This window comes from Puma concolor, chromosome D3 (assembly GCF_028749965.1).
Source record: "Puma concolor isolate L17-30 chromosome D3, mPumCon1.1.hap2, whole genome shotgun sequence".
NCBI classification, from domain to species: domain Eukaryota; kingdom Metazoa; phylum Chordata; class Mammalia; order Carnivora; family Felidae; genus Puma; species Puma concolor.
In genome coordinates, this window is record NC_141678.1 from 66,645,144 (window position 1) to 66,669,980 (window position 24,837).

The window sequence follows — 24,837 nt, forward strand, 5'->3', positions numbered from 1 at the left end:
AATTCAGAACACATTCTTCCAGTTATGAGAATTTGATCTTTGTAACTTGTTAGGAGGGGAAGTTTCAGAAGCCTTGCAAAATTAACAAAACTCTCCCTGAAATGACTAAGGCTACCAAAGGCACTTGGAAACATGAGGAAATGACTTTCTGCTCCTCTTACTGGAAAACATATGCATATAGACTCTGTTAATTTTGCCCCTGAAAAATTGTTATTTCTCTAGGTAGGTGGGCAAGGCTGGCAATGTCAGGTCAAAACAATTTGATTGTCTAATGGGTGGGTATATGTACATATTATTTCTGCTCTGAAAAATATTTGAGGCCAGATGCACCTCTCAAACCTGATATACGAAGTGTGAATGTGTGTGAAACCACTGATCTGGTATTCCTTAAATGTTAGTTTCCACCTTTTATTCCTAAGAAGAGGCATAGCTTTAAGAGCAGCTCATGAGATGACCATAGATGTAAGGCAGTCGGGCTCTTAAGTCCGCCATCCACTCCAAATGCCAGCTGGTCACCAAAGGCTGGAATTAGACTCTGGCTTAGAACCATAGGCAAAGTTTCTGAAAATGGCATATGGGTAGAATCAGCCTTAACAGCTGGACCTTTTTTGGATACACACACTATAGACAATGACCTTCAGATAGTCAAGGACCAGGATGAGAACGGATTTCCAAAAAGCTCATGCAAAGATGTCTGGGGAGACCTGGGTGGAAATCTTTGGGTGCCAAATAAAGAAGAGCTGGTCCCCCATGTGCAGCTGACGTTCCAACCTTATAGACCAGATGTAAAAAAAAGAAATTCTAGAAGAGCTCTAGTTGGCTGTCAGGCCAACCTGAATGTATAAGTCATTTAGGAACAAGATAGAAGGGAGTCAGAATAGTCACTGGTCTCTTCTAAGGAACACTTTACTACTGTATATCTGAACTTCTTTTCTTGATCCTTGTAACTTTTCAAACATTCGCCAGTTTTATTAACTCTTGTTACGCCCATCTCCTTCCATGTAATTGGACAGAGTAAATTCCATCAATGAAAAACAGCCTATGCACATCTGCTTTGAAGACAAAAAGGACTTGGATTTCCCAGGGCCTCAGTTTCCCAATTTGTAAAATAGGGTGGTTAGACTACATGGTGTCTGGGAGAATGTGAGTCTTCTCTACATCTTACCCTTCCCTTACTGCCTTCTCAAGGAGGAGGAGTGTGGTCTGGGAGTTCGCCAGGTTAAATGCCCTAGACTCTACCAAAGACAGGGTTTCCTCTTGCCAGTCATAGTCTGAATAGTGGCAGCAGATATGAAAAGAAGAAGACAGGCCAGACCCATAAATCCTGGGAGAATTCAAAGAGAACTGGCCTGGGTGCAAATGGGTACAGAGACAGAACCATCTAGTTGGGTCTCCACATGGTTTCCCAATAAATAATCTCATAGGTTAAAAGAGGAGCATGGCTGCATGAAGGCGGGTGTGAGCCAAGGAGTTTGATGAAAAACAAGCCTGGAGTTTTCTGCCACGGGAAAAGCAACGTCTTAACATATACGCAAATTCAACCTTTTTCCGTTGTAGCTTTTGCTTTTCCCTGAATTCTTCCATCTTCCTGGCCTCTTCTCTTAGAGTCTGGGCAAGCTGAATGTGACATTGTGCCACACTGTCTACCTCTGCAAAAAAAATTTTAAAAAAACATAATAAACAAGATCTACATATGTCTGAATTGAAATATACAAAACCACACAAAACTTATCTACAAAATAAAATACTGGAACAAGTGGTAAAATTAACCTACCTCACTTGGTCACCAACATTTATCAACCCCCTCCATGTGCCCTGCCTTGCCCTGACCACCAAGACCAAGGCTAGCAAATCTTTAGCTTAACCTCCAACCACTAACTGTTACTAACCTAGTGTGTCCCCAGAACTGGGGAGAAGAACAGCCGAGGCCCCAGCTCATGGAGCTTACATGCTGAAAGATGTCACTGAACCCACTACAATTTCAAATTCGGTATTTATTTCTCATTAGATGACTCTAACAGTCTTTCCATCTCTAACATTTTCTGAACCTGAGCATCTATAAGAAAGGTCACACACAAAAATTATGGCTATCAATAATTATTTCTAGACAGAAAGGTTATTGGTGATTTTTTCTTCTTATTTTCTAAGATCTTTGCATTGAGTACGGTTTACCTTTGTAGCAGCAAAAAAAAAAAAAAAAAAAATTCTTACTTTACTTGTTCTAAGAAAACAAACTGAAGCATGACTTTAAGGCTAGAAAGACGGACAGATCTGACCTAAGAAAAAAATTTAAACTTGTGTGTGTCAAAATAACTTTGAAAGGTTCCAAGAGACATGACAAATTAGAAAAATATTAGCAATTTATGTAACAGAATAAACCGCTATATTAAAAGAGTTTTCACAAGCCAAAAGAAAAATATATACATTCCAGTATAAAAAAATTAGTTAAAGAACATGGCATTTTTTAAAAGATTGGCTAAATGGCTAATAAACATTTGAAAATGTATTCAACCGTAAAGCTATTGGAAAAAATGCAAAACCTCAACCCCCAGAGATGTATAATTTTTTACTTTTCAGTTAGGGAAAAATTTTTAAATGTGAAAATTCTTCATATTGGCAAGCATGGGTAAAAAATAGCACTTTTGGTGGGGGAGAAGTCAGTACAACCTTTCTGGAGGAGGTCTGGCATTTTATAAGACCAAAACTTTCAAATGTGAAAGAATGAGGCAGATCTATATGAACTGAAATGGAAAGATGCTTGGGAATGCAAGCTGGTGCAGTCACTCTGGAAAACAGTATGGAGGTTCCTCAAAAAAACAAAAATAGAACTACCCTACGACCCAGCAATTGCACCACCAGGCATTTATACATGGGATACAGGTGTGCTGTTTCAAAGGGACACATGCACCCCATGTTTATAGCAGCACTATCAACAATAGCCAAAGTATGGAAAGAGCCCAAATGTCCATCGGTGGATTAATGGATAAAGAAAATGTGGTATGTATGTATGTGTGTGTGTGTGTGTGTGTGTGTGTGTATAATGGAGTACTCCTTGGCAATCAAAAAGAAGGAAATCTTGCCATTTGCAACTACGTGGATAGAACTGGAGGGTATTATGCTAAGTGAAATTAGTCAGAGAAAGACAAAAATCATAGGACTTCACTCATATGAGGACTTTAAGAGACAAAACAGATGAACATAAGGGAAAGGAAACAGAAATAATACAAAAACAGGGAGGAGGACAAAACAGAAGAGACTCATAAATATGGAGAACAAACTCAGGGTTACTGGAGGGGTGGCGGGAGAGGGGATGGGCTAAATGGGTAAGAGGCACTAAGGCCTCTTTCAGGGGCACCTGAAATCATTGGTGCACTATATGCTAACTAATTTGGATGTAAATTAAAAAAAATAAAAAATAAAACAAGTTAAAAAAAAGAAATAGAAAGATGCTTAGATAATATTGTTGGGAAAAACAAATTGTAGGGTATAGGTATAGTATGATCTCATTTATACAAAAACTCACGTGTGTGTGTCTGTGTGCAATTTAAGAGAGAGAAAGAGAATTGTAAATGTGTAGGAAAAGGTCTGGAGAGATATATCCCAAACTGTTAGCATGATGAAACCATTGATATTTTCATTTTAAAAATGACTTAAAAACAAATGATCTGCTCTCACTCACCCCACAGATTCTGAACCACTGCCATGGTATCATCCTATTTTTTATATGAATTGATACATTTACATGTGTTTAATTGCATAAAAATATCTGGAGTCACATTCACCAATAACTGCTTATCACTAGGAACTGAAAGCCTAGGTACTTACTATCTTCTTGATAGTTGTCTCATTTGAATGTTTAAGATAAATATGTTTTTTTTTTAATTTTTTTTTTCAACGTTTATTTATTTTTGGGATAGAGAGAGACAGAGCATGAACGGGGGAGGGGCAGAGAGAGAGGGAGACACAGAATCGGAAACAGGCTCCAGGCTCTGAGCCATCAGCCCAGAGCCTGACGCGGGGCTCGAACTCACGGACCACGAGATCGTAACCTGGTTGAAGTCGGACGCTTAACCGACTGCGCCACCCAGGCGCCCCAGATAAATATGTTTTTTAATAAGAAGGAAATAAAACTATTCGGGGAGGGTAGAAAGTAAGTCAAGTAACAGCAAGTACATAGGCTTAGGAGACCCAGCCTAGACTGAAGCTCCCTTGGGCCCCATGGTTAGCCTTGCAGGGCATATAAAAAACATGAAACATAAACATTTCTACCTTGAGAAATGTATTCATTGGTGAGTTAAAGAGGGAAGAGAACACCTTCCATGGAAAAGTTAAGATGAATATCTGTTTAGCTAACATTTACAAACTTCTAGAACCAGTCAACTAGCTACAGAAACACTTAAGCACATACATACAACGCCATGTTAAAATCCTTAGCTCGAAAGCAGCAAGTATTGTGAAGAACAGAAAGCCTTAAAGGCAGTTTCTGAGTAACAGGACTGGGGACTCTTAGAACTGAACAGGAGGGCGCCTAGCTGGCTCAGTCGGTAGAGCCTACAACCCTTGATCTCAGAGCCGTGAGTCTGAACTCCATGGTGGGTGTACGAATTACTTTAAAAAGGGGAGCCTGGGTGGCTCAATCAGTTAAGTGTCCAATTCTTGATTTCGGCTCAGGTCATGACCTCACAGTTCATGAGTTCAAGCCCCGCACTGGGCTCTGCACTGACAGCGTGGAGCCTGCTTGGGATTCTCTCTCTCCCTCTCTCTCTCTGCCCCTTCCCTTCTCTCTCCCTCTCTCTCTCTGCCCCTTCCCTTCTCTCTCTCTCTCTCTCTCTCTCTCTCTCTCTCTCTCTCTCTCTCTTTCCTTCTCTCTGTCTCTCTCTCTGTGTCAAAAAATAAAATAAACTAATAAAAAAAACTTTTAATAAAAAATTTTTTTTCAAAAAGACCCAAACAGGACCCCTTGAAGACCAAATTGCGAGGGCCTTGCCCTGGATTTCAAGTGTGAGAACCCCTGCTCAAAGTAAGTCAAATGCACGTCATGACTTCCACATGGAAGGTGGGCTCTCCAGCTCATTTCAGCTCTGCAGAGCTACTTCTCACCTTGGGAGCTGCTCTAACTTTTTTTTTTTTACCCAATACGAGATGGCTGTTCAAAGTAAAACCCCCAGAACCGTCCAAGGGCAGCAAATATAGTTTAAAGAATCACTTACGCTTCTTGAAGACTTCAAGGGCCTGCTTCAGGGTGCTGAAAAACAAGCACATATATAACTTCAGTTCTGGAAATTGTTGTACAATCTTTTTTTTCTTTTAAGTTTATTTATTTATTTTGAGAGAGACAGAGACAGTGTGAGTGGGGAGGTGCAGAGAGAGAGGGAGACAGAGAATCCCAAACAGGCTCCATGCTGCCAGCAAGGAGCCCAATGCGGGGCTCGAACCCACAAAACTGTGGGATCATGACCTGAGCTGAAAACAAGAGTCAGACACTTGACCAACTGAGCCACTCACGTGCCCCTGTACAATCTTATTATAAAACCACTGCATGCTTCTCTCCGCCCACGTGTCATGGCCTGCAGACTCATCTTTGCATGTAAGCTTGGGAAGACAGCGAAGGATCAAGATTTCTTCAGTTCAGTTTTCCTCTTTCTTGCTCTCTCAGTCCCAGGCAAAGCATTATAAATTCTTCACTGTCCACCTGGGTAGAGCAAGATGCCCAAATTCCTTATGTTTCATTTCTCCCAATGATTATATAGGAATTATGATCCCTTTCTCATAAGAATACCAGTCCACTTCTTTAAAGTGTGATAATTAGAAGTAAGGATACAAGGAAGGGTTCAAACTCTGGCTCCTGATCTCCCTCTTTTTCACTCATTTGTCAATCATGTGTTCATTGAACATAACCATGAGCCAGGTGTTGTGTCAGATGTTAATGGTTCCATGGTACGAGACAGACTGGTCCCAGACCTTGGACTCTAAAGGAAGGGACAGACATGAAACACATCGTTTCAATGTTCTACTGCTAAAAAACAAACTACCCCAAATTTAGCAGTTTAAAACAACACACATTTACTACCTCACAGTTTCAGTGGGGAAAGCCCATGACTCATTTTTCATACCTTCTCTCATCTCCCCCATCCTCTTACAGCCCATGGCTCCTCCTCCCTTGGAGACACCCTGGCCCATGGTTTTAGTTGTCTGTCATCCTACACTTCCTAAAGGAAACATCCTTGTGAGGTGACATGGCCCTGGGGATGTTCTTGCTCATGCTGCCTTCACTGGAAGCAGATCTCACTGCACTCACTCCAGCCTTTCAAGTAGGAATAGAACTTTGTGAATTCATGGTCCCCAAACCACAACAGCATAACATCATGCATCACTTCTTATATGTATACATGTAGGTGGCAAGCTTTGCTACTTTGCAAAGAAAAACCCCTTGTCTTTTCCAGCTGGCCGTTTCTTTCAGCTATTTCCTTTCCCCTGCTCTGTTCATTGCAAAGAAAGAATCCTTATTTCTGCATGCCTTTTCTCACACAAACACTTCCAATTATTACAAAGACATCAAGCAGGAAAACATAACTGCACATTCTCCATTCTCTTTACCCATCTTATGATACAATTATCGTGATATGGTGTGGATAGAACTAGAAAGTGTCCATGTCTAACAAATGTGCCAGTGGTCCAGAAGGACAAATGAACATCACTGAAGTGCAGGCACACTACTGGAATTACTGGGAAATGCAGAGATATGGCATCAGACACCACCAGAAGGCTTTCTCAATTGGGAGTCGTGGAGCTGAAACCCAGCCTTACACATAAATAATCTGTTCAGTGTCTAAAGTTTTTCCCCCACCCTAAGCAACTGGCTGCAGGGCCACAAGAAGGGCAGCCTCAATCTCTCTTTAGTTTGTCATTAGCTTTGTTGTCTCACATCATCACTTAATTGCTGTTTCCCTTGTTCAAGACATGACAACCGGAGAGAATCTGAACCTTGGGGGTGGTGGCCTAGCAATATCCGACTCCTCTTCTCCCTAGTGTTCCCCTTCACTGTGGGAAAAGAAAATATTCTACCACCCTTTAAGATTCTTTTTAATGTTTATTATTTATTTTTGAGAGAGACAGAGCGTTAGCAGGGGAGGGGCAGAGAGAGAGGGAGACACAGAATCAGAAGCAGGCTCCAGGCTCTGAGCTGTCAGCGCAGAGCCCGATGTGGGGCTTGAACCCACAAACCATGAGATTATGACCTGAGCCGAAGTCAGACGCTGAACCAACTGAGCCACCCAGGTGCCCCTCTACCACCCTTTCGATAAACACTTTGGCCTTAAATCCTAGCAAGCCCATTAGGCGCCTGAGTCTCTCAATGTGGTCCACAAGACAAAAAATCCTAACTAGTCCACAGAGAAGCAGAGTCTTGCACTCTTATCGAGGGCCCCTTCCTAAAGATCATTCTGGAGGTGACAGAAACAGAAGTCACCTAAATGGCCTTCAACTTTGGACACTCTGTCCCCAGGCCTCATTTTTTGTTGCATCTTCCTGTCTGAGGTATACTCTTAGAAGGAACACTGACTGGCCTTTATCACAGAACAGAGAGAATAGTGTTCTCTATGAATTTACTAAGTTATAAGTCAAATGTGTAAGAATATAATAAATACCATTTTGGATCAGACTCATTCTGCTAAATACCTTTTCTAAGAAGTGTTAATGTCAGAGAATATGGCTCTTTCTCATGACATCACCTCAAGTTTTTGGGTATCTTCCCAAACAGCTTACGCTTTCTCTGCAAATAAACAAGGTTTTTGGTCAAGTGACCCACTAATCTTCCTTGAAATTATCTAAACCCTGCTTGAATGACAAAGAAACATACCTAAATCTATGCAGTTTTGATCTGTCAACACGTAAATGTTTTACATGTTCAAAAAATAAAACTAAACCAAATAGGGAAAAGAAATTTAAATTTCAATTTAAAAAATTGAAACAAAATTGGTTACATTTCACACATGAGACCATGACCTGAGCCGATATCAGGAGTCAGATGCTTAACCAACTGAGCCACCCAGGCACCCCAGAACACAGTATTCTCAGTGAAATACATTCTAAGATCAAAAGGAACTTCAAGGAAATGTTAAACTTCATTCAGAAGTATTATTATGAGTAGTAACATTGATATTATTTTGAAACATTTTAATATAAGTGGTCATCTAAAGCAAGTAATTGTGCTAATATTGTCAGGAATCAAGATTTTCAGTGCAAGGTGAAATGAATATAAAATTAAGGAAATTAAGTAAAACCCTGTAAAGTTATTTTAGAATTGGAAATATCAATATGAACTACTCATGCTTTTAAAATCTGTCCCCTGAGGGGTACCTGGGTGGCTGAGTGGGTTAAGCGTCCGACTTGGGCTCAGTTCATGATTTCACAGTTCATGAGTTCGAGCTCTGCATTTGGCTCTCTGCTCTCAGCACAGAGCCTGCTTGGGATCCTCTGTCCCACTGTCTCTCTGCCCCTCCCCCACTCACGCACGCACGTGCCTGCTTTCTCTCTTTCTCAAAAATAAACATTTAAAAATAAATAAATAGGATGCCTGAGTGGCTCAGTCAGTTAAGCCTCCAACTTCAGCTCAGATCATGATCTCATGGTTTGTGGGTTCGAGCCCCGCATCAGGCTCTGTGCTGACAGCTCAGAGCCTGGAGCCTGCTTCAAATTTTGTCTTTGTCTCTCTCTGCCCCTCCCCTGCTTGTGCTCTGTCTCTCTCTGTCTCTCAAAAATAAAATAAAATGTAAAAAAATTATTAAAAACAACTTAAAAATAATAAAATATAAATAACATAACATAACATAACATAACATAACATAACATAACATAACATAACATAACATATAATATCTGTCCTGGGAAAGTGCCTAGAAATGGTGACATCTCTGTGACAATGACCAATGCTAGAAATCAGGGTTTCATCTCTAAATACATTAAATCACTAAAAGGAACCAAGTACATGTGGAGAAATATCTAATTCTAGGTTTAAATTTAAAATGTTCCAATTTAAACATTTTCACACAAAAAAAACCTATATTAAGAAAGTATGGCAAACATGAATAATTATTAAATCTAGGTGATTTGGGTATACAGCCAGTCTTTATGTTTGTCTTTTTATCTTTTAGTGTATTTTTTAATTTTTAATTTAAAACATCAAAAGTAAAATATAGTCTAATCAACGAATTCTCCTTATACCGATGCCTGATATCAGGGGGTAACAAATTTTTTAGGCTTATATAACTATTAATATTTTAAGTAGTTTTCAATGTGTCTTTTCTATAATCCAGCACATTTCTGGGGTGGGGTGGGGTGGGGTGTGTGTGTGTGTGTGTTAGAAGCAAGAGAAGAGAAGAGGAAGGTCTATGTCTTATCTTCCCCCATTAGGGTCTCTGATAGGACACAGACCTCAGGGCATCTATGCGGCTCTCTATAGCACAGTATGTGATGTGATTAGGTCTGCAGAGGCCTGCAAAGTCTACTTGAAACTATTTCTCCCAAGCCTCCCTCAACATGCCTATTTTGAAGAAGGAATGTAGAAATTTCCATATGAGTAGGAGGGGCTATAGAATTTGTGAGGTCCACTGCAAAATGAAAATGTGGGACCCGTTGTTTATAAATTATTAAGAATTTATGGGGCACCTGGGTGGCTCAGTTGGTTAAGCAACTGACTTTGGCTCAGGTCATGATCTCACCGTCCATGAGTTCAAGCCCTGCATTGGGCTTTGTGCCGACAGCTCAGAGCCTGGAACATGCTTCAGATTCTGCGTCTCCTTCTCTCTCTGCCCCTCCCCTGCTCATGCTCTCTTTCTCTCAAAAATAAACAAACATTAATAAATAAATAAATAAATAAATAAATAAATAAATAAATAAAAATTATTAAGAATTTCAAAATGGGGACAGCAAAGAGCATCAAACCCGTTATGAAGCCCTTCAAAGCGTAGGCTCCTGTATGACGGCCCATGAAGCCAGCCCTGTAGATGAGAGGGAGCGTGTTCCTAAAGCAGGCACCATGTCCTGGCCATTCCTGTAATCAGTGAGTAACAGAAGAATACGTATAGAAACCTCACATCAGTCGTGAGAACTATAAAATCATGCAGACAGTCTCTCAGAGTTATCACAAACTGTGAGGTGTGTGTGTGTGTGCGTGCGTGGAAGCCCCTCTATTAAACGTCTAGTACAAAATCATATATAGTATAATCCTACCTATGAAAAAGTATACATAGAAAAAGACTTCAAAGAAAATCTAGAACATTTTACTAATGGATTGTGGCTTTGCAGTTCATTTTAGCCTCCTTTCTATTTTTTTAGATTTTTCACGACTCAAAATAAGAAAAAAAAAAACCTAAAAACTGTTTTCCCCCGACACACTTCACCGCACTGGCCAGCTCTGTCTGCTGAAGTGATGGGGCTCCTGGCAGTGTTAGTCAACCTGGAAACAGGAAAGAAGCATGGTACCTACTTGATCTCCAACTGTCCACACGGCTTCTTCCTAGAGAGGTTTAGCAGGTCTTTGCCATATTTCTCTTCAATTGATGCCCTAAAGGGAACAGAAGAGAGAGCTCTGAGTCTTTCTCAGGCTGACTCTCAGTTAAAACACATGGCACCCCCCTTGAGGGCAAAACTGCACTTCTGAAGGGAGAAGCTCAGATATAACACCATTCTCTAAAATGCAAAACTCTCCTACAGGACAGGGGGAATTGTGAGAAGATTGGTGGCCTTCATGTCTCAGTTGCCAGGTGGACATCACATCTTGGCAAAACCAAACATGGCCCCCTGACTGGCACAGGCCAGCGCGTTACAGACTATTCAAAACTGTGACCCAAGGATTTATTTACCAAAAATTTATTTTTATTCATATATATGTTTTAAGTGGAGTAAGAGATAATTCCACTAAATGCTGCACTCCTGAGGCCCACCCCTCTTCCCATGTTCTCAAAGAGTATCCTTTTACCATCCTAAAGAGTTCCTCATTCATAGTCAATTCAGTGTTTTATGTTTTTTGTTCTTTGGGTTTTTTGAGGGAGGATCGAAGGGGGGACAGAGGATCTGAAGCAGGCTCCACGCTGACAGCAGTGAGCCCGATGCAGGTCTCGAACTCACAAACCATGAGATCATGACCTGAGCGGAAGTTGGACGTTTAATCGACTGAGCCAATTCAAATACACAGCTAAACTGTAGCAAAGAGAGGGGAATTTCAGAATATAAACTCTGCAGTCGGCAGGTCTCACAAAAACAACTGATTGTTACTTGGTGTAGCATGATCTAAAATGCCGAATATCCCCTTTCCCCACCACTTAAGATGTCCCAGGCACTGTACCAGGTATGATGAAGAGAGTTCCAGGGCCCGATTTTCCTAGGTTTGAATGCAGATCTATCCTTTATTGGCTGTGTGACCTTAGGCAAGTTACATAACCTCTCTGAACCACAGGCACCCCACACCTACCAGAGCAAGAGGAAAGGCCAGGCAACTAAACCCTGAAGAGGGTTGCACTTCTTCACATGAATTATTTCTGAACAGGACACAGGGAAGGAACGCACACTCCCCCTCACTGACAGCAGCCTCCTCCTGGCAAGCACACCACCAAAAAAGAAGCCCAGGGCCCAGGCAGGCCACATGACCAAGAGCCTCAAACCCCCGTACCCAGGGCATACATATCTGACACTCTGACCTGATGCCGATTCTTTCCCAAAACCAGAGAGCATGGGACTGGTTTCTTTTGCTCTGAAACTCCTGCAGAAAAATGACCATATACTAGAAATACAGCACAGGGGCGCCTGGGTGGCTTAGTCGGTTAAACGTCTGACTCTCGGTTTCGGCTCAGGTCATGATCTCACGGTTTTTGAGTTCAATCCCCGGGTCAGACTCTGTGCTGACAGTGCAGAGCCTGCTTGGGATTCTCTCCCTCCCTGCCCCTTACCCACTCTCTCTTCCTCTCTCTGCCCCTCTCCCACTCGTGCTGTCTCTGTCTATAAATAAATAAATAAGAAACTTTTTAAAAAATACAATAAAAATATTTATTAATTTTTAATTTCCATATATTTCCTCCTCTTTTCCATATATTTTTATGAGACATTTAAAAAGTGAGAACTTAGTTTCTGGGATCTGTTTGGACTTGTGTTTTTCAAACTGTGGGTCATAACTCACTTGTGCACAATAAATCCATTCAATGGGTCATGACCAGCCGTGTTTAAATACATAGAATTGAGTAAAATAACAGGGTAGTGACGTTTGTTAAACTCTTGTTTTATGCATGTGTGTACCGGACGGCAGTGTAAAATGTATTTCTTGCTGAGGGTCACATTTAAAAGAAAATGTGGGGACCGCTGAGCTACAACACCATCCACATCATGTCAGGGGACTCTTGGATGGTCCCGCCTCGGCAGCGGAAGCTTCGGTCATGGATGTTTGGCAATGCCTTCTCATGGATGCAGGGCAAGGCTAGTTCACTCCCAGGAGAAAATCGATAAAAGCACTAACTGGAAGAGGGGCACAATAAGCAAGGGAGGCTCTACAATGTGCACACCCTGCAGTCATGAAATTCCTGTTTGCGTGCTCCCTCCAGAGCTCTGGTGAAGAACAGAGGAAGCCCACCTCCAGTATCCATCAAGAGAAAGAAAAGTGGTAACCTGGTGTCACCTCTGTCAACCAGCTTGGGTAGAGGAGGGAGGCTGGTGTCTGGAAGGAAGAGGTGCATGACCAGCTAGCTCCCTGGAGGCTGACAATGGACCGACCTCACTTCGCCTACGGCTCCTGAGAACCACAGTGTGGCAGTTCTCCGGTTCCCGGGGGCCTTTCAGACAGTTCAGGGACAGAGGCCTCCTCATCAGGGCGCACGACCATGTAGGTGTGATGTTACCCAATGTTCTCTTGAGAAGAAAATACAAAGACTTGATGGAAAAAGACTTTAATGTCTGTATCTCCAAGCTATAAACCTCTCACTGTGTTACAAAGAGAATCTGTTCATTAGTTTGGGTCCTGGTAATGACCCAGCTCTTTGGCCAAAAATCCCCCTAGAGTACTCCTTCATCCAGAATCACTGGGCAATTGAGTGTTCTGGAGGACTACGATTTTCCACAAAACTAACTTACCCCATTAAGTACGGAATTAAAAAAATAATAATAATAAAACCTTAGCCATTACAAAAAGAAAAGGAGGGGCGCCTGGTGGCTCGGTTAAGCGTCTGGTTCTTGGTTTCAGCTCAGGTCACAGTCTCATGGTTTGTGAGTTTGACCCCCGGCATTGGGTTCTGTGCTGACAGTAGGGAGCCTGCTTGGGATACTCTCTCTCCCAATCTCTCTGGCCTTACCCCAACCTCTCAAAATAAATAAATAAACTTTAAAAATAAAATAAAATGGGGACGCCTGGGTGGCGCAGTCGGTTAAGCGTCCGACTTCAGCCAGGTCACGATCTCGCGGTCCGGGAGTTCGAGCCCCGCGTCAGGCTCTGGGCTGATGGCTCAGAGCCTGGAGCCTGTTTCTGATTCTGTGTCTCCCTCTCTCTCTGCCCCTCCCCCGTTCATGCTCTGTCTCTCTCTGTCCCAAAAAATAAATAAATGTTGAAAAAAATAAATAAATAAAATAAAATAAAATAAAATAAAATGTAAAAAGGAAAGGAAAGGAAAAATCCTCTACACCATGCCAGTCCCCTCCTTCCCCGCCAAGCTCCCTGCCCTCTGGAGTGCTGGGACCCGTCCGCCCCCATCTTTCTCACTGCTCTGCCTCTCCCCACCCATGGTCTCTGAATCAGGCTCCTTAAGTCGTGCTCCTCTCCTCCACCTGCAAGCTTGCTGCTCTTCCACAGACACCTCTGCCTATCAAATCCACCCCGCCCCTCCCCCCCAGGGCCGCTCACTGGTCCCATCGGCTATGAAGCTGCCCCTCTTTATTTACTAGTCTTTCACAATCTCCCTCTCCCGTGTGCTGTGCTTATCACCTCACTTAGCATTTTATTACATTTTGTTTGCTGTTTCATTCATGAATGTCATCTGTCAAAGCTGGTTTCTAAGAGCTTTGGGACAGAGATATCATTTACTTCCTGGGTATCATTCCATAGCCTACAGCAGAGGTCTTGGGAACGCTTAGAAACACACAGAAAGTAGGAAATTGTTCCTTTGTGTGGGGGTGTTTTGTCTTCCCCTCCATCTTCAAGGAAGAACAGCATGTACCTTTCTTTTAAAAAGTCTTCAAATTCTTTGCAGTTCTTGCGGCCGTTGTTCAGGTGCTGGATGATGCTGTCGTAGCCGGCAGTGCTGAGGATGTCTGAGCTCTGATGAGACAGGACATTTGTCAGGGCAGGGAGTGGTGATAGCAGCCCCGAGCCTGGCAAGTAGACAGGGCAGAGCACAGGGGAAGCCGGCAGTGGGAAGTTTCTGAAGAACTTCACCTCCAAGACATATATGACCAAAGCAAACAAAATAGAAGAAGTAAGAGTGTATGTGGCTGTGGGAGAATTTTCAAAGTTATGAAACTGAAGGGCCACAAAACAGGAAGGACATGACAGGAAATGGAGAGCACATGGATGAGGGAGCTGGCTGGGCTCTGTCCCTCTCTGCACCAACCCCCAAGGCCAAGTCACATCAGGACAGGGCAAGAGCTCCTGTGGGGTGGAAACCCACTGCAACCGCAGGGCTGCTTTAACCAGGGCTACACAATTTTCCCTTCGTTCTCAAACTTGTCACAGAGCTTGACACTGACACGTCTTCCCACAGCCAATAAGCCTGGTCTGAGGGTCGAGGGTCAAGGGTCAAGGGTATCCCTGCAAAGGGCAAGCAGCTCTGAGCCAGGAGCCAGGTCCCTGGAGTAGAGAGGGGGACCTGGCTTCCCACTGGGAAACATGAAGGGGAGTCAGCATGATCCATCACATGGTCACTGGCTGGCCCCAATCGGGGAGGGGTGGTGGGGAGGAGGGATGTTTTCTCATTTTAAATTAGCAATTTATGCCCATTTTATTTTATTATGTGTTCTGAGGTTGGAGGAAGCTACTTAAGTCCCCAAAGGAGTAGCCCCAGAGGCAGTACATTTTTAAAATCAAAGTCCCCCATGGGGCACCTGGGTGGCTCAGTCGGTTAAGCATCTAACTTCGGCTTAGGTCGTGATCTCACGGTTTGTGAGTTCGAGCCCCTAGTCAGGCTGTCTGCTGTCAGCATGGGGTCAGCTTTGGATCCTCTGTCCCCCTCTCTCTCTGTCCCTCCCCCTCCCTGTCATTTTCAAAAATACATAAAGATTTTTAAAAAAAACCTTTAAAATCAAAGTCCCACAACGCCTCAAACCAACAAGTCAGGGGCTAAAGAATACCCCCTATGAGGTCCCCTAATCTGGCTGGTTCCCTGGCTTCTACCTCCAAAGGCATACATTAGGTTGCCTGATTCAGACTCTAGTCCCTTAGGGAGATTGGTTAGGCTGTCCCAAGTGTGCCCTGGGGAGCTATAAACTCACCCACCCCCAGCCCAGCCAGGCAGACCACCCCTTCCCAGCCCCCAGTGGGCTGAGGGAGGTACTATTCTACCATTAGTGGTGAGTGGGGGACCCCTGAAGATACCTCTCTACCCAGCTCTGAGCACTGGAGAAGCAGAATCTCCCTCTTCCATTTGCTGCCACTGGCATGGCCTGGACTAGCAGACAGGGTCCCAGGGAGTTCTAGCAGGACAAGGCTTGAGGCTGATTTCAACATGGCCTTCAGAAACCTAACCGGCCATAACTCACACTGCATTTTTAATGAGCAGAGTCAATTTTACATGTGGGCATATAAATAAATCTAAGTTAGAAATGCATTTAGTTCTAGGAGTTCTGGCTGTTGTTTCAGCATAAATTTAGGCCCTGGGAAGCCTAAAGAAACAGCCTCCACCAAAGCTTCGTTCCTCTACCCACCCCCTCCATATACACTCTTCTGTCTCAGCCAGGGAGGCTTCTTCCTGTCACCAGCAATGCAGCACTCAGCGGCAACTCTAACACAATGTTTACATTATCCCCTCCTAGATAAATCTAGATCCAGTCCCGCAACTGCCAGGTTTTCTGGAAGCCTTCTCTGAGGGACCCCAAGGCCCCCTCCTCTGGGCTTTCAGAGCGCCCAGCTTCTGAATTTGCTGCTTGGTATCCACCACGTGAGGAATCTTGCTGTCCCAACTCTACAGCAAGTTCCTGCAGCTTCTTCCAAGTCTTGGGGCGCTCCTGCACACACACAGACACACACACACACACACACCAAAAAATCTAGCTTCGGGTTATGCACACCAAAGATCTACAGTAAAATTCTGGAGGATGAAAACGCCTCTTGTGTTCCAGCCAGACGCATCAGAAGGAAGTGATGAAGGCAGACTCCTGAGTGAATGAGTGAATGGGCACAAAGGACCACAACCAATGCTGGCTTGTAGACAGAAGTGCTTTGCCCTTCTCAGAGAAAAACACTTGGGTTCTCTGTTTTATGCTATTCTTTTGAAAAAAGTGGTTTCTTTTTTCTTAATGAAGGGTGCAGATACATACTCTTTGAGCTGAGCAAGAAGGGTGGAGCTAGACCAGTGTTTCATGGAAACAAACCAAATCACTAGGCCTCATGGAAACAAACCAAATCACTAGGCCTCATGGTTGTCAGCTTAAGAAACCAGAATTCCTGCTTCAGAGCAGTGACTGGGCTACAGAGGCAACCAAGAAATGAAATCCCCAAGAGAAAACAAACAGTGCCCATGACCAAGTTCAAAGTAGTGGAAGATTTGGCCTGGGAACTCTTCATATGCTGCTCGGAAAGCATGGCTGGTAAGCTCTGACTAGCATAAGTAAGAATAGGAGGGTCAAGTAGGATAGAAGACTGCATGAGTACCAAGATGGCATCTCAGATCTGCCATCAGAAGTGATAACCCCATAACCTCAATATCCTCAGCTTGTTAATTGGAGTTCTCTACACAATATCCCTGACTTCCCTTCCTCAGCTTTCCCCACACTGGTCTCTTCCCTGTCTTCTACATGGACAGTTTACATTTATACCTCAGGACCTTTGTACATGCTTTTCCCACAGCGGGAATGGCATCTTCTCCTCTGGTTTGGGGCCAGTTCAAATCCCATTTCCTCTCTGGAGTCTTCCTCAAATAATTCCCTCTAACGACTTCACTTCCTCTTCTAAACGCCTGCAGTGTTTAATGCCCATTCCTCTATTTGGCTCTTATTATACATTATTTTATATCATTAGTTAACATATTTTTAAAAATTAGTTAACTTCTTAAAGAGTATCTGGATTACACCCAACTTTTATCACCCACAGTAGCTTCCATGTTAGTGGAGCTTGAGAAATATCTGTTAATTATATGCCAACCACGGACAAGATACTAACAAGGTTACCAAGTCCTCGTTAGCTGCAGTTCTTGCAGTCAAGGGGCCTATTGTTCATTTAGAGAGTCAATAAAAGACAAATACATAAAACAAATGTGTATGCACAAGGAAAATTAGAAACTAAGACGATACACAAGACTATAAAGAGAAAATATATAATGAAAGAGGTACATAAGAAAGAATAGGCTTGAGTCATCAGAAAAGAGAAGAGAGGAGCCTGGGTGGCTCAGTTAGTTAAGGGTCTGACTTCGGCTCAAGTCACGATCTCACAGTTTGTGAGTGCAAGCCCCACGCCGAGCCTGGAGCCTGCTTTAGATTCTGTGTCTCCCTCTCTCTCTGCCCCTCCCCCACTCATGCGCACGTGCACACACGCGCTCTCTCTCTCAAAAATAAACATTAAAAAATTTTAATGAAAGAAAAGAGAAGAAGTAAGATTTAAGTTGAGTCTTTTAAAATGACTGGGATTCACACAAGAAAGCAGAAGATTCTTCAAACCAAGTGATGGTGAAGGAAACAACATCTATGGGATACAGCAGGATAGTGCTTATAGGGAAACTTACAGCTCTAAATGCTTACATGAGGGAAAAAATGTTTTAAAATTAACAATCTAAGCCTTTACTTAATGGAGCTAGGAAAAAAGAACAAATTAAATCTGTAGTAAGTAGAAAGAAAGAAAAATAGTGGAATAAAATCGAATAGAAATGGACAAACAGGGCACCTGAGTGGCTCAGTCGGTTGAGTGTCCGACTTCAGCTCAGGTCATGATCTCACAGTTCGTGGGTTTGAGTCCCGCATCTGGCTCTATGCTGACAGCTCAGAGCCTGTAAGCTGCTTCAGATTCTGTGTCTCCCTCTCCCTCTGTCCCTCCCCTGCTCTCACTCTGTCTCTCAAAAATAAATAAATATTTTAAAAAAAGATATTATGAAGAAAATTAAATGGCAGGCCACAGTCTGGGAGAAACTATTCACCTTACATATGTCTGTCATAGTCAGGGGTAGAGTATTTGAACATATATGTCTGTCACAGGACTATGTCCAGAATATATAAACAACTCCAACAAATTCATAATAAAAACATAAGCAACCCATTAAAAACCAGGCATAATACTTAAACTTCATAAATACTTCATAAAAAGACATTTCATAAAAGATATTCCATTTGGCCAAAAAGTTTATGTAAAGTTGCTTACCATCACAGAAAAATTCAAGTTAAAGTCACAGTCATATCTACTTCATACTCACTAGAAAAGCTAAAATTAAAAAGTCAGCATTGAATGTAGGCAGGAATGTTGAACCACCAGAACTCTCATGCATTCTGATGGGAGTGTAAAAATGGTACATTTTGAAAAATGGCAATTTCTCAAAAAGAAAAATATACACATACTCTATGGCCCAGAGCTGCACCCTAAACATTTGCCCAAGTGAAATGAAAACATCTGTCCACAAAAAGACTTGCACAAGAATGTTCATAGGAGTGTTGTTCATAATAGCCCCAAACTGGAAACAACCCAAATGCCTAACAACTGATGAATGGCAAACAATTTGTGATATATTCATACAGTGGGATACTACTCAGCAATAAAATGACAGAACTACTGACACAGGAAACCACATGGATGAATCTCAAAAACATTATGCCAGTGAGGGGCACCTGAGCGGCCCAATCAGTTAAGCGTCTGACTCTTGGTTTCGGCTCAGGTTATGGTCTCACAGTTTGTGAGATCACACCCTGAGTCAGGCCTGCTTGGGATTGTCTCTCTCTCTCTCTCTTTCTCTCTCTCTCTCTCTCTCTCAATAAACATTCAAAAAAAAAAAAAAAAAACAACAACAACAACAACAAAACCTCATGCAAGTGAAAGATGCCAGACACAAAAAAAGCATTTAATGTGTGATCTCATTTACATGACATTCTAGGGCAGCCAGGCAGTTTTAAGGACTTACCTCTACAGGAAAAGAAATAACAGTGATTACCTGGGCCAGGGGAGAAACTGAGGGTGGAGTGGGAAGGGCCCCTTGGGGAACTTCCTGGAATGATGGAAATGCATACACCCATGTGACCCACATTCTTATCAAGATCTTTCTATAGAGGTGTGGGTTGTACAGGTGTGTGTAGTTTTTGAAACTCCTTGATCTGCACATTTAACTTACATAAATTACACTTCAATAAAATTAAAAGGCAAAAAAAAAAGGAACAGAATTCAGAGGGAGAACAGGCAGGAAACACAGTAGGAGGAACAGAGGAAGCTAACTAAGCCTTGGAAGTGGATCTGGCCTTGGAGTCCTGTGTGAGGCAGGGAGATGACAACAAAGGGAGAACAGATCTAAGCACCCAGCAAACCACCCAAGGACCCAGAACGTAAGGTTTCATAATGCTCGAATTATAAAGAGTTAAAAAGCATTCAAGTTGGGGCGCCTGGGTGGCTCGGTCGGTTAAACGTCCGACTTCGGCTCAGGTCACAATCTCGTGGTATGTGAGTTTGAGCCCCACGTTGGGCTCTGTGCTGACTGCTCAGAGCCTGGAGCCTGTTTCAGATTCTGTGTCTCCCTCTCTCTCTGACCCTCCCCCGTTCATGCTCTCTCTCTGTCTCAAAAATAAATAAATTAAAAAAAAAAAAAAAAAAGCATTCAAGTTTCAGTCAATGTGTTAGTTCTTTGACCACAAAGAAACTTCAATTTTTTTAAGACAAAAAATTTGCCAGATCCAGCAGTAAGCAACATGTGTGCCACATCAGCAGACATGTGAACCAAAGAATAGTAGTAAAAGTCTTGTGAGCACACAGGCTGGCAGTCCAGACCAGGTCAGGGTGTGGGTTCAGAGAAGGAGGAAGTCTCTGTGCACTGCCTGGTAGAGGGTAACTCCACTGCCCGCCAGCTCCCCACCCCAGATCTAACACTCAGGTCTGATTTCAGTCACTCAGTCCAGGCATATACACTCTCCTTCCTGCCCAGCGCTGAGCCCCATGCTGCAGGAGCCTCTCAGAACTTGCTTCCATGATCCTTGTCCGCCACATGGCCTCTGGGCAGAAGGTATAAGGGCAGAGGGGAAGCAAAGCATCCTGCAGCTTCCAAAGCTGCCATTGCAGTTACAGGCGCTGCCACCAGAGTGTCCCCACATCTGGGTCTGTGCTACATCTCACGCCCACCCTATCATGGTGTCTGCTACACGGTTTCCCTAGCTGTGGGCTCCAAGGACCACCTGTGCCAGAATCACCCTCGCAGACTCCCAGGTTCCACCCAGACCTGCTGGGTTCTGAGCTTGGAGCAGGGGAATCTCCACTTTTTACGCTCCTTCCAAGTGACTTAATGCCGTTTGAGAACTGCTGCTGCCCCAGAAATGACAAAAGACAAAAGAACAATCAAGATTCCCACGCAGAGGAGCTGAGCACAGAGGAAAGCAGGATGCATGCAGGCAAAACTAGAGAACGTGAGAGATGGGGGTGGCAGGAGAGTGACTGTAAGAAGGGGCATGGAGAAGAGGGCAGAGAAAGACTCCATGGTTTGCACTTCATTTTGAAACCTCGGATTTGGGGGGCACCTGAGTGGCTCAGTCAGTTAAGCATCCAACTCTTGGTTTTGGCTCAGGTCATGATCTCATGGTTCGTGGGTTTGAGCCCCGCATCAGGCTCTACATGGACAGTACGGAACCTGCTTGGAATTCTCTCTCTCTCCCTCTCTCTCTGCCCGTCCCCTGCTTTCCCATTCTTTCTCTCTCTCTCTCTCTCTCTCTCTCAAAATCAATAAATAAACTTTAAAAAAAAACCCACAACTCTGATTTTGAGTAAAAAATGCAAATTAACATTGATGCCCTCTGGGGACCCGGGGCTGGGGTCTGCTGACTTGGTGTTACATACAAAGGCTGCATTTGTTCGCTGCCTGAGGATATGCTGTGCCACACTCTGCATTACAGGTCCACAGCGTTTTCCACAAACACAGCAAGATGGGAGCTATTTCCATGTTTTACAGCTGGAGAAAATAGGAAGTGAGGGTCTCCTTATCACTACCTCTAACCACAGTGAAAGATCTTAACCTTCAACCAACAATATTATTCAAATCTCTGTTATTCATGAAAAGTTATACAGCAACAGTAGACTGGGAGTAAAGACCAAGGCATTCCTTTTACCTCCCAATGGTCTCCACCCGGACCTTTCTTTCCTGCTTGCTTTCCTACCTCTTTTACCCAGACAGGTAAAACCAAATGGTTCAAACTCACCTTATCAGCAAATATGGATTAGTTATTGTTAATTAATATTAATAATTAGGTCTAACATCCATTGAATGCTCACTGTATTCCAAATAGCATACCAACTATTGTGAGTGGAATATCCTGTTTAACTCTTATAACAATCCTGCAACACAGGGATCATTATTATCTTCATTCATAGGACAAGCAACTGAGGAACAAAGTCTGTATTCATAAACCACTCAACCACACAGCTTCTCTTCCTGGAGGACAAGGACCATAGCTGACTTTCTGTCGGTCTGCTTCCAGCAATTCTAAAGACTTTTTTTTCAATGTTTATTTATTTTTGAGAGAGAGAGAGAGAGAGAGAATGCCCACATGAGCTGGGGAGGGGCAGAGAGAGAGAGGGAGGCAGAGGATCTAAAGCAGGGGCTAGAACTCAAAAACCATGAGATCATGGGGCACCTGGGTGGCTCAGTCAATTAAGCCTCCAACTTTGGCTCAGATCATGATCTCATGGTTCATGGGTTCTAGCCCCCTGTCTGGCTCTGTGCTGAAAGCTCAAAGCCTGGAGCCTACTTTAGGCTCCTACTGTGTCTCCCTTTCTCCTGCTTGCAGTCTTTCTCTCTCTCTCAAAAATAAACATTAAAAAAAAAAAAAATGCGTGGTCATGACCCGAACTGAAGTTGGACATTTAACTGAATGAGCCATCCAGATGCCCCTAAAGATTTTAAAGTAATCTCTACATCCAGTGTGGGGCTCGAACTCACAACCCCGAGACTGAGATTGGCATGCTCCACCTGCTGAGCCAGCCAGGCGCCCCCCTAACCCCAGCAATTCTACAAGGGACACGCCCAGGCTTTAACACTGTACATGAATTTGAGTCCAAATTCTACCCCGCGCCAGCTATGTGACCTTGGGCTAAGAGCTCAGACTCTCTTCATGTTAACTTACCAGACTATCAAACAGGGATTCTTGTAAGGATAAAATGAGATATTGTGCTTTGAGTTTGTCAAGTGCTTCATAAACTAAAGGAATTATGAGAGACACATTCAAATTTCTCAAGACCAGGCCACATAAGCAAAAAATCAAATGTATTTGGACCGTGTGAACTTTTTTACTAAAAACAGACAACAGTGAAAGAAATGTAGCCTGTTAGCTATTCAAAAATAAGTAAGTATGTCGGGACACCTGAGTGGCTCAGTTGAGCATCTGACTTCAGGTCAGGTCATGATCTCACGTTTGTGAGCTCAAGTCCCACATCGGGCTCGCTGCTATCAGCACAGAGCCCGCTTTGGATCCTCTGTCCTTCTGTCTCTGACCCTCTCCCTCTTGTGCTATCTCAAAAATAAATAAAACATTAAAAAAAATTTTTTTAAATATGTCATCATCACAGGAAGCAGCCGGAAAGGTGTCAGAGAGACCTCAGAAAGGGATATGGAAACTGCTGTTTCGGCCATGTGTTCCTAAATCAACAGTCAAAATTGGGGCACCTGGGTGGCTCAGTCGGTTGAACGTCTGACTCTTGGTTTGGGCTCAGGTCATGATCTCATGGTTCATGAGTTTGAGCCTCTGGGCTGAAAGCGTAGAGCCTGCTTGGGATTCTCTCTTTCTCCTTCTTTCAGCACCTCCCCTGCTCTCTCACTCTCTCTCTCTCTCTCTCTCTCTCTGTCTCTCTCAAAATAATAAACATTAAAAAAAAATAAAGTCAAAACCATATCGTGGTTTTGTCCTTAAGCCTTCTCGTAAGCCATAGCAGGGGACTGTGAAAGCAAGAATGAAACGCACCCCAGTTCCGACTCCAGCTGTGCTCTGCAAGCCCACCGGGTGCCTCCCTCACCTCCTCCAGCCTTCAATCAGACATCCCCAGCTCTGCCTGGGCTGGATCCACACTTGACATTTTCACATGTCTAAATGTCCCTCCTGTCAAGTCAGCAGGTGAGTTAAAAAGGCAACTCCACTCAGCTGAAAATACACTTGGAAGTAACTGTGTGACACCAAACCCCTGCATCAGGAAAACAAAACAAAACAAAACAAAACAAAACAAAACAAAACAAAACCATGGTTGGAAGGATGTGCACCAAAACGCTGAAAGCAATTCTCTTCTTACCACACATCTGTATTTTCTAAATTTACTATAAAATATTTATACTGCTTTTATAATCTGAAGTCTTCCTCCCCACCTCCATCCTTTAAAGATGCCAAATTGAGGTCTTTTGTTCTCTCTCCTGTGTTCCCGGGCCCCACTAAAATACCAAATGATCCATAACAATAATAGAAAATAAGGAAGGGCCCAAGGAGGAAGCTGGAGATTTGTAGGAATTTCCGTTATACAAAAAGTCAATGGGGCTAGATGCACAGAGGACAGAAGCCAGTATTCTAGCCCACGCCAAACAAGAAATTCCACAGACTTTCTGGGCAAAGCCCTAGAAACCCTGAAGCTCAAGTCAGCAGGGGCTGAAACTGAAGCAACCATGGAAACCATGGGCAGTATTTGTAGGCCGCGGGAGCCCAGCCAGTGCCCCGCCCCGCTGAGTGGAGGCAGAGCAGCCAATTGGGAGTTCTGTGCCAAAGCCACAGCTGGTGAGGACTCCACCCTGCAGCAGGCTCCCAGCAAGGGCAGAAAGAGCAGAAGAGCAACAAGCTACCGTCCCTTGGCACCACCAAAGCTTCCACAGTACAAACTGAAAGGAAAAAAAGGTTACACACAGTTGTCAAGTCCTGTAAATGCCCTTCGCCTCCAGGGCACCCTTCCCACTTTCTCACTCCAGACAGGCAAAAACATATCAGAAATTGTCATGATTTCTAAAGGATACAAGTACCTACTTGGAAAACCAGACATTTTATCAAATGAAAAGCTAGGAGTTGAATTAAATACATTTTTTAAAAAAGCATTAAGCTTTCGTACACATCAACAATGACCACTTAAGAATGTAATGCTGACACTCGTGTCTCTCTCAAAAATAAATAGATGTTAAAAAATTTTTTTTAAAAAGAACATAACTTAAAACACAAAATCCTATTCTCAATACCAACAAAACATAAAATACCTAGGATTGGGAATGCAAGCTGGTGCAGCCACTCTGGAAAACAGTATGGAGGTGCCTCAAAAAACTAAAAATAGAACTACCCTCCGACCCAGCAATTGCACCACTAGGCATTTATCCAAGGGAGACAGGTGTGCTGTTTCAAAGGGACACATGCACCCCCATGTTTATAGCAGCACTATCAACAATAGCCAAAGTATAGAAAGAGCCCAAATGTCCATCGATGGATGAATGGATAAAGAAGATGTGGTATATGTGTGCAATG

At 43.3% G+C, this 24,837-nt stretch overlaps 1 protein-coding gene across 2 annotated transcripts in view; it reads right to left on the bottom strand.

Moving 5' to 3' along the window:
- The window catches only part of PSTPIP2 (proline-serine-threonine phosphatase interacting protein 2), an 80,151-nt gene that overhangs the window by 21,836 nt on the left and 33,478 nt on the right, over positions 1–24,837 (bottom strand). For both annotated transcript variants that reach the window (XM_086682882.1, XM_025931361.2), the window contains exons 2-5: positions 14,193–14,293; positions 10,487–10,564; positions 5,211–5,245; positions 1,543–1,649 (exon numbers count right to left, since the gene is read on the bottom strand). In XM_086682882.1, the coding sequence (XP_086539008.1) occupies positions 1,543–1,649; positions 5,211–5,245; positions 10,487–10,564; positions 14,193–14,293 (321 nt within the window). The remainder of the gene's footprint in view (positions 1–1,542; positions 1,650–5,210; positions 5,246–10,486; positions 10,565–14,192; positions 14,294–24,837) is intronic.